Source organism: Pundamilia nyererei, unplaced genomic scaffold (assembly GCF_000239375.1).
Source record: "Pundamilia nyererei isolate P.nyererei 1_Seehausen unplaced genomic scaffold, PunNye1.0 scaffold00189, whole genome shotgun sequence".
NCBI classification, from domain to species: domain Eukaryota; kingdom Metazoa; phylum Chordata; class Actinopteri; order Cichliformes; family Cichlidae; genus Pundamilia; species Pundamilia nyererei.
The window spans coordinates 797837-807269 of NW_005187590.1; the positions used below are offsets into that span (position 1 = coordinate 797837).

The 9433-nt window shown below is 40.2% G+C and overlaps 1 protein-coding gene across 1 annotated transcript in view; it reads left to right on the forward strand.

The window, feature by feature from the left end:
* The window catches only part of gtpbp2b (GTP binding protein 2b), a 23362-nt gene extending 18277 nt beyond the window's left edge, over positions 1-5085 (forward strand). Inside the window, exons 9-12 of the mRNA XM_005747116.2 lie at positions 863-921; positions 1176-1347; positions 3522-3686; positions 3765-5085. Of these exons, the coding sequence (XP_005747173.1) occupies positions 863-921; positions 1176-1347; positions 3522-3686; positions 3765-3953 (585 nt within the window). The 3' untranslated portion in view covers positions 3954-5085. The remainder of the gene's footprint in view (positions 1-862; positions 922-1175; positions 1348-3521; positions 3687-3764) is intronic.
* The last annotated feature ends 4348 nt before the right edge of the window (positions 5086-9433 follow it).

Sequence of the window (9433 nt, forward strand, 5' to 3'; positions counted from 1 at the left end):
CCCAGAACACGCAGACACCAGGGGTTTCACAGTGACAGTGTTTTATTCACAGTGACAGAGAGAGAAAACACAAACACAGTTCGGGGGTGTGCGGGAAAACTGGCAGGGCACTCGACCGGTCTATGGGAGGAGAACAGAATTAGAGACTGAACACAAAAGGCAAGGATGAAAATAAGTTAGGAGGAGAGTTGGTGAGCTTACTTGGCACAAACTGAGTTACAGACTCGGAAAGAAGTTTAACAGGAACAAAGGCTGAGGCAGGTGGAGTGTGTGGGCTGCTCGCGGTGCAACCCATCTCCTTAATGTCAAATAACTTAATGGCTTTTTATCATTATTATTGTTATTATTATTATTAAGATTATTGTTTTGTTTACTCTTATTGTTGTCTTGCTGCTAAACAAATTTCCCCTTTGGGGAATAAGTAATTAAGAATTTGAATGTAATTGAATTGGTAGGCAAGGTGATTCCCAGTTCAGACCGATTAAACAGTCGTCAGAGGCACAGACAGGCAGTCGGGGAGCGAGGCAGGCTGGTGGAAGGAAAATAAGATCTTAAAACACTCAGCAGGTCGTAGATTCCAATCTAGAGAGTGAACTCGCATGTTACTACTTGTGGAAGAGGCAATACTCTTACACCAGATGTCAGCTCCCTATAAAAGCTCTGGCCTGATTTGCCACAGGTGTGCTGGTGATCCTGCGAATCACCGCCCTGCCTACCCTGCGCCGCAAAAGGAAAAAAGAAAACAAAAACACACCACACACACACACCAGCCCCTAATAGAATGTGGTAGAGACGTGTGTGTGACTTGCATGCTGGAGTGTGGAAAGCGCAGACTGACATTTAATCGTTTCTGTGTTTGAAGGTTGATGAGATCTACTCAGTTCCTGACGTTGGGACTGTGGTTGGAGGAACTCTGTACAGGTGAGATAGCACTGTCTGCTTTAATATGTTGTCAATATTATTTTACATTTTATTCTTGAAACAGTGGGAACCCCAAATATTCATAGAGATATATATAACACATGACTTTTATAAGAATAGAATCTTTGATAATATATCGCAGCTTTTCATTTTACGGGTCCTTGGTTGGACACAGAGCAGGTCTTTGTAATCATGGAAAGTGCCGTGCATTACACTAAGAACAGTTTGTGTTTGTGTGACGGTCTGTGTTTCAGTGGAATGTGTAGGGAGGGTGAGAGGCTGGTGGTGGGTCCAACTGATGAGGGCCGTTTTCTGCGTCTGAAGGTGGGCAGTATCCAGAGGAACCGCTCTGCCTGCAGAGTGCTGAGGGCTGGACAGGCTGCAACGCTGGCTTTGGGAAACTTTGACCGTTCACTATTGCGCAAGGTTAGAGGCCACCTAAAGACATGAAAGGATGTAGGAGATGATTTAAAGGGGGATTCAGTTTTTTTTTAAATGTAACTTGCACAAATTCATACATCTCTGTGTGTGTATATTGCATATTTAATTTGCTCTCTTTTATTTATACTGGAAGTTACTTTCCAGTTCCTTTGAGAATTTGGAAAACACAGAGGGAAGGAACGCAGTCGACCTTCATGGTCGCAGTTTTTCAAATTTATTAATGGTGTTTAATTTCTCTGCGAAACACAGACCAGACTCATGCTAAAAATACAGAGTATTCTGTTATTAGTTCAGGATCTTTACCTTACAATATAAAGAGGTAACTTGAAGCAACGGTTGTTTTGAATTGTCCCCCAATGTGTTGAGGAAAGGATCTCTATAATTGGCAAGGACAGACGACAACCCAAAATGTTCTAACGTACATGTAAGAATTGTCTAGGAAGTAAAAACTCTGCAAACCCTACATAGAAAGTGTCTCAGTCAATTTATCTTTCCTTGATATAGTGACTTCTTCTGTGACTCTAAAACTCAACAACTTCACTCAGTTTAAATTTGCACAGTGTACCTTTGTAGGTCATCTCCTCATGCACCTCTGGACTGCTGTCAGTACAGCTGCTGTTATCAGATTACTATGGGCTCTAACTGTGGCCATAAATATTTTGTACTTGTAAATCAGACTGCGTAGTTGTAACTCTGTGCTCAAGTTCCCTCACTTGTGTGTGAGTTTCAACTTAAAAGTGCAAATTTTGACCAGAAATTTCTTCCTTTCAGCTTTAACTTGTAATTTTTTTTACAAACACAAATCTTTTTTACGCACACTGAAATTCTTATCTATGGATGCACAAACATAACATGTTCAGATTTTTTGGGTTACAAGGTTACAAAACACAAAATCTTTCTGACCGTAATTTGAGCCCTCGGATTACTTCCTGGTAATCCAAACAGAAATTCACATTTTTGGTCTCTGCACATTTTTAAGGTCATTGGTGAAACTGCAGACACCACAAGTGGTGAGAACACAAGTTCAGAGAGATGATGTAGCTTTGTATTGTATTTTTTTTTTTCAGAGAAAATTTGTCCATATAATTAAAAGAAAAACAACAAAGACAAAACTCACAAGACTATTGAATTTCTTGACTCGTTCAAATGACACATAAATTGGCACATATAGTTCCTGAGTAAGGCATGAAAAGGTGGGATGTTGCTCATGAAAAACATTTGACTTGCAGATGTCCAAATTGGAAGTCTAAGGAAAATTCTAAATGCATCCTGAAAAGCCACTTGCAGTTTGGCTTTGGTTATGGCTTTACTATAATTACACCATAAATGACCCGTATTTTTTTTTAAAGTACAATAGGCTTAAAAAGTGCCAGATTTATGTGCCAAGATATTAGCTTGCTCGTACACCTTCACAGCACTGTCTTTTCACATCATCATCATCATTACAAAGATCACTTGTTAAGATATGACCCAAGTTTTATACGTTGTTCCCCACATCCAGTACTTGGTTGCTAAATGAAAAGATGGAAAATTTACCTTGTCATCCTCCTTAGTTGTAACAATCACAATAACATGCTTTTTAGGGTTAAAAGCAATATCACTATAACTAGCACAAACTAAGTAACTACTGCAAACCAGGACTGTAGGGAGACAAAATGACCAAATCATCATGGAGGTTACCCACCATACATCCAGTCTTACATTCATTTAACTTGACAGAAAGATCATCAATATTCAAACTGAATACAACAGGAGACAATATTGCACTTAACTTGCATAGTTTGATGTGAGGAAAGTGTATTGTCTTTCCATCGAATGTTTTTATGCTAAATTGCTGATACATTTGTTTTGGATGTGAACCCAGCGTTGCTCTTCAAATACCAACCTGTGTATTAGAAGGTGGGCATATTATTTGTCCAAAAATGAAACATTTCTCTTGTGAGCTTGAACTTATGGATGATAGAAGCTAGTTTTGGATTCTACCACCTGGAAATGTCTGAGAGTGTGCACAACCAACTTGTAGGAAAATTTCAATTTATTCGTAACAAGTTGCGCACTAATGGATAAAGGACTGCTTTTTGATACCTGTAAGACCTGCAAATATTCTACAACTGCTGATAACAACCTGTGGTTACATCAGTGTGTTATTGGTGTTACAGGGCATGGTGATGGTCAGTCCCAAGATGAACCCAACCATCTGCTGTCAGTTTGAAGCTGCCATTGTCCTGCTCTTCCATGCCAAGACTTTCCGTCGGGGGTCACAGGTCACCATACACGTTGGTAATGTCAGGCAGACTGCCACTGTGGAGTGCCTTCATGGAAAGGTTTGAAATTACATAATACATGATTATTTTTCAAGCTTCTATGTAACCACATCATGTAACCTTGGATTTCTGCTGCAGGATGAGCTGCGTACTGGCGAGAGAGCTGTTGTTCGTTTCCGCTTTATCAAACACCCCGAGTACTTGCGCCTGGGCGCTAAGCTTCTCTTCAGGGAGGGCGTCACCAAAGGCATCGGCCATGTCACCTGCCTGCTGCCCCCTTCTCAGAATCACAACCAGAACCACGACCAGAACCTGCAGGATTATTAAAAATTGCTCCTTCATCAAACAGACAGATGTTGAGGCAGTGAGAATGATGACTGCTTGGGGAACATAGGTCTCTGATCAAATTTAGCCATGCACATCATGTTGGAGTCCCACCTGTTTTGGATCTATGTTTCTGTCCTCATCCGTTCCTGCGGTGATGTCAGAAAGGCTGTTTTCCAGCAAACATTCATATCTTGAGTTAAAGCTGGATGACCATTAATTGGACTTAAGCCTGAAGATTAATTTGAAGTTTTGCCACAGATTGATTAAAAGGTTCCTTTTTATCATTGCCACTGTCATTGGAAGATAGCAGGAGTATTTTAAAAGCATGAATAGTGCTTACTCATTGCTGATGTGGAGTGAAGGTGTAATTCTGTTTCTCTTGATGTGCACGATGGATTGACCTCGCTCTTCGTACTGTCTCAGAGACATGTTTGCACGCTTAAACTCATCAAGAAATTTGGTGAGGGAAGATTATATTTAGCACATACTTTATTTTCATTAGTCTTAGGTGGATTCCTTTCTAAGGAGTCTGCTTATGATGCCAAACATTTTAGACCCTTGCCGTGGTTTTTTCGCGGTCTAGCCATTGACTGGGGTATTTTTCACAAAGCATTGGATGAGTCAGGCGCCATTATCTGACAACATTGGTGGGCAAACTATTAATTTGTGATTTCAAATTATCACCAGAAGTGTGTAACTTCATCAGCAACATCCTCCCGAAATGCACCAACAACATTGAGAGTAACATCCTCCTCTCTGACCCTTAATGCTCACTGGTCGCTATGATAATGCGTAAATATTTCCAAATAAGACACACAACTACAACAAGGGAAAAGACCCAGTTAACTGAGTTAATGATAGAAAACCCTGAAAACCATCAATTTCACACCCGAGCCTCAACTCTCGCGGTACGAAATGTTTTCCAACAAACATTTGTGTCTTAACTTAAGCTGGATGACCATAGTGGACTTAAGCCTGAAGATTCATTTGAAGTTTTGCCACAGATTGGGGTTGCGGACTGCTGGACTAATTATTGCAATGACTGATCTATATGTACTGAATGGTTGACTAAGGCTACATTTACACTGCAGGTCTTAATGCTAAATTCCGATTTTTTGATCAAATTCGACTCTTTTTTTTGTCTGGTTGTTCACACTACAAATAAAATGCAACAGCAAATGCACTCTAGTGTTCACGGCATGCACAAAAGAAGACGCAAAAGAAGACGTCACACACAACACGCTCTGCTTATAGAAGTAAAAATGGCTGCTACAGAGCTAGTAGGTGTTGTTTCAGCAGTCTATCACTTTCTGCACAGTCATAACCGACATAATTTTGAAAAATTATTAGGAAAAGAACGACACTGAGAAAAAAAGAGAGCCCGTGCTTTAACAATGGCCTCGTTTGGACCAGTGGCTCCATGCAGAGGTATATATGGCCACGGAGTCGTTTAGCTTGTTTGAATTGTCTCCCCATATGCTAATCAAGTCCAAAACCTCAGTTTCTGTGATCGGATATGGGTCGCATAGGGTCAGAAAAGTCGGATTTGATGCATTTTCGCCTGCAGTGTGAACGTAGCCTAAGATGTTTTGATGATTCAAAAAAAATGTTTGGTCTTTTGATTTGAGATCACATTGTACTAGTTTGTGTTCAGAACTGTAAAAACATACTTCATGCTAATACTTATTTCTGCAGGACGACCGGGTGATTTCATTACAGTTATTTTTTGAGGATGATTTACTTTCTGAATGTTGGATGAAATATATATTTTCGTCCGGAGTTAAGCTGTTAGTTAAATGCATCATAAGTCACTGTGTTCCAGGAGTGTGACAGGTTCCTTTTCCCTCAAGAAGGTGAAAAAAATTTGTAGAAGAAACTGGTATTAAATTCTTAACCATCAAATCCTGTACATTCAGTATCTGCATTTACGAATGGCAGAAATATTTGCTACTAGGTTTCCAGTTTGTTCCAACTCTGCATTCATATTTGTTGGCTGTATTAGAAGTTTGTACATTTTATAAGCCAGGCAGCTTTTGCAGCTAAACCTAACCTGCATGCCCTTTGAGTGATTAAAAAACAATCGCACATTTCAAGTATAACACACATGTGGTGGAGTGTTTATGCAGGTAAACTTCATTTTTCTGGGGTTCTGTGCAATTGTAAAGCTAAATATTGAATGTACTTTCCTTGATCCTGTGTAGCATTTCAATCTTATTGCTGTTTAATAGAGTGATGGTTGATTTCGCACTTTGTATTTTGATTCTGCATGTTGGAGACTACCAGTTCTGCAGTACAGTGTAACGTGGAGGTGGTACTGAAAGGTGTGACATGCTAAAGCTGAACATTTAAATGTTATGGGGTGAATTTATTAGTTTTTACTGACCGTCCCTTTTAGTGAGAAATAAAAAAGTAACAGTAAGAAATGCAAATTCTGCTTTCATCAATTTGCAACTTTAACACAGAGGATGTTTGTTTTAGACATCGTACTATGAAAAATGGTTTTGTTCTCCATCTTCTCAGCTTTTCTGAGTTATGGCTGTCAGTCTGTCCGTTTTAAAAAAAATCTTCCATAACATTTCCATATCATGGTAGTCTTTTGCATTTGTTTCCTCCATCCAGACTTGGGAACTTCTAATCCTGGGGTCTTTATCATCAAAAGAGCCATTTTGCCCCCTCATCTGCCAAAAAAAAATAGTCAGGAGCCGCAAAAAATAACAGAACTTGTAAACTTTTAAGTTTTTTTTTTTTTTTTTTAATTAAAAACTAAATAAAACAACAGAAGTGCAGTGTGCATTTGTAGGCCTGCTTTGACATATCTTAACCCTTGTGTGGTGTTCGTATTTTTGTTACTCAGTCAGTGTTCATGGGTCTGGTGGACCCGCTAGAGTTTTGGCTTTCCAAATTAACACTATCAAACAATTTTATGTTAAATTACTCAACAGATGTTTACTTCATCCCAATTACAAGACATATGAACAGCAAACATGGTTAAATTTTTCCCTTTACCTTTGTTAGATCACATTTATGAATTAATGTGCTTCTCGTTTTTCTTTTATATAAAATGTTATAAATAAATCAGTTATAATCAAGTGGAGTGAGTGGAAAGACACAACACATTTACACGTGAAAAAATAATTAATTTAATTTTTCTTTTGAAAAAAACTGAACACGGGTCTCACAGACCCGAACACCATACAAGGGTTAAACTGAACTGTAGGCCTATGTAAGTTCTTCCTATATTTGTGTAAAAGTAAAATAAAAACCAACCCACTTTAATATAAATAAAACATTTAGCTGCAACTTAGCAGCTTTAAAAAGAAAATTAGCGTCTTTGACAGCGTCGTTGTGGGTGATCGTGGCTCAAGAGTTCGTCTTGTAATCAGAAGGTTGCCGGTTCGAGCCCCGGCTCTGACAGTCTCGGCCATTGTGTCCTTTGGCAAGAAACTTCACCTGCTGCCTACTGGTGGTGGTCAGAGGGCCTGGTGGCGTCAATGTCCGGCAGCCTCGCCTCTGTCAGTGCGCCCCAGGGCGGCGGTGGCTACAATGTAGCTGCCATCACCAGTGTGTGAATGTGTGTGTGAATGGGTGGATGACTGAATGTGTAAAGCGCTTTGGGGTCCTTAGGAACTAGTAACTACTCCACTTATACAATCCCAACAGAGCACTTAGATCATCCAATCACAGGCTCCTAGCACAACCTCGAATGAAGTTGAGAGGTGACCGGGCCTTTGCCACCGTGGCACCCAGACTCTGGAATAACCTCCGTGTTCATATTCGTACTGCCGAGTCTATCCAGTCTTTTAAATCACGTCTTAAAACTTATCTTTTTACTTTGGCTTTTGATTCTAACTAGTTGGCTGTTCTAGCTTGTTGTGTTGTTACCTATTGTTTGTTGCCCTGTTTTATTGTTTGTTTTAATTGTCTCATGCTTATACTGACTGTGAAGCACTATGGTCAACACTGTTGTTTTAATATGTGCTATATAAATAAATAAATTTTGATTTGATTTGATTTGATAGTAAGGCGCTAAACAAATACAGGCCATTTACAGAGTCCATGTCAGTGTTCTCTCATCCTCTTCGGGTTTTTTCTCAGCCAGCAGTCAGTGTTTTGAACTTATTTAAATCTTTATCCACTATGTTGGCCAGTTCAATTTCTAGATCAGGCTTGCTTGATGCAATGATGGCACGGTGGGAATAATCATAACTTTTTTGATTGTTCGCTTTTTTGAACTCTCTTAGGGAGGGGAAGTGAGAGAACGTACCTTTTTGTCCATCTCTTGCGAACACTGTCATCTTGCGCCAAAATGCCAAAACATTCTCCAGCGTCTGCAGGGCCGTGCTTCCCTTTACTTGGAGAGTTTTATTCAGCGTGTTCAAGTGACTTGTCATATCCACCATGAAGTAAAATTTACCCAGACAATCGAGGTCTTCCAGTTCAGGATAGCGGAAGCCTTCCAAGTTTTCACATGCTCCAGACATGTAGCGAAGCGTTTCAGCACCTCTCTCCTGGACAGCCACCAGACTTTGTTGTGCAGCAGGAGATCGGCGTTGTCGACTTCTTCTAACAATGAACAAAACTGTCGGTGGCTTAATCTGTTCGCAATTATCTTGATAACGAGGTTCATCACTTCAACACATTCGGGGTGAATGTTTCTGCGCACAGTGCTTCTTGGTGGAGGATGCAGTGAAACGCCATCAGCTATCGATCCAGTGACTTTTGAAGTAAATTCACCAAGCCTAATGTGCTCATCTCATACTGGGTGCCCCATCAGTAGACACTGACACCAGGTGAGTGGTGTTTTTTCCTTTAGCTTCTAGACAACTCACAACAGCCTCACAAATGTCCTGCCCTCGTGTTTGGCCCTTTAGCGGTATGAGTTCAATCAGTTCTTCCTGCGGCCCATAACAGTTGACATATCTGCATAACAGTACTGTCTGCTCAACATCGTTCACTTGACTCATCACAGGCAATTGAAAATGATTGAGCTGAATTGATGTCATCAATTTGCCTACTGCTGATGTTTTCTGCCATTTTAATGGTCCTGTCTCTGACGGTCTTTGCAGAAAGAGGCATTTCTCTAATTTTCGGAACAATTTCCTGCTTGTTTTTAAAGTTGGAGAATAGATGCTCTGATGTTTTATGAACGATTCTTTCATATATTCTCCATCTGTGAACGGCTTCCTCCTCTTTACAATCTTCAGGGATGCTACACAACTAGCAGTGCTAGTTGACTGTGGAGAGCTGATCCACTTCTTGAAAGATAGCTTGCTGTCTTCAGCTTTTCGTAACAGTTCTGTCTTCGGCTCCATCTTCAGTTGGGGATTTTTCAGCGAATCCTTAGTGCTCTAACACATATCCATGTGTTGGAATGGCCCAGTCAAAGTCCAGATCTAAATCCAATTGAGAATCTGTGGCAAGATCTGAAAACTGCTGTTCACAAACGCTGTCCATCTAATCTGACTGAGCTGGAGCTGTTT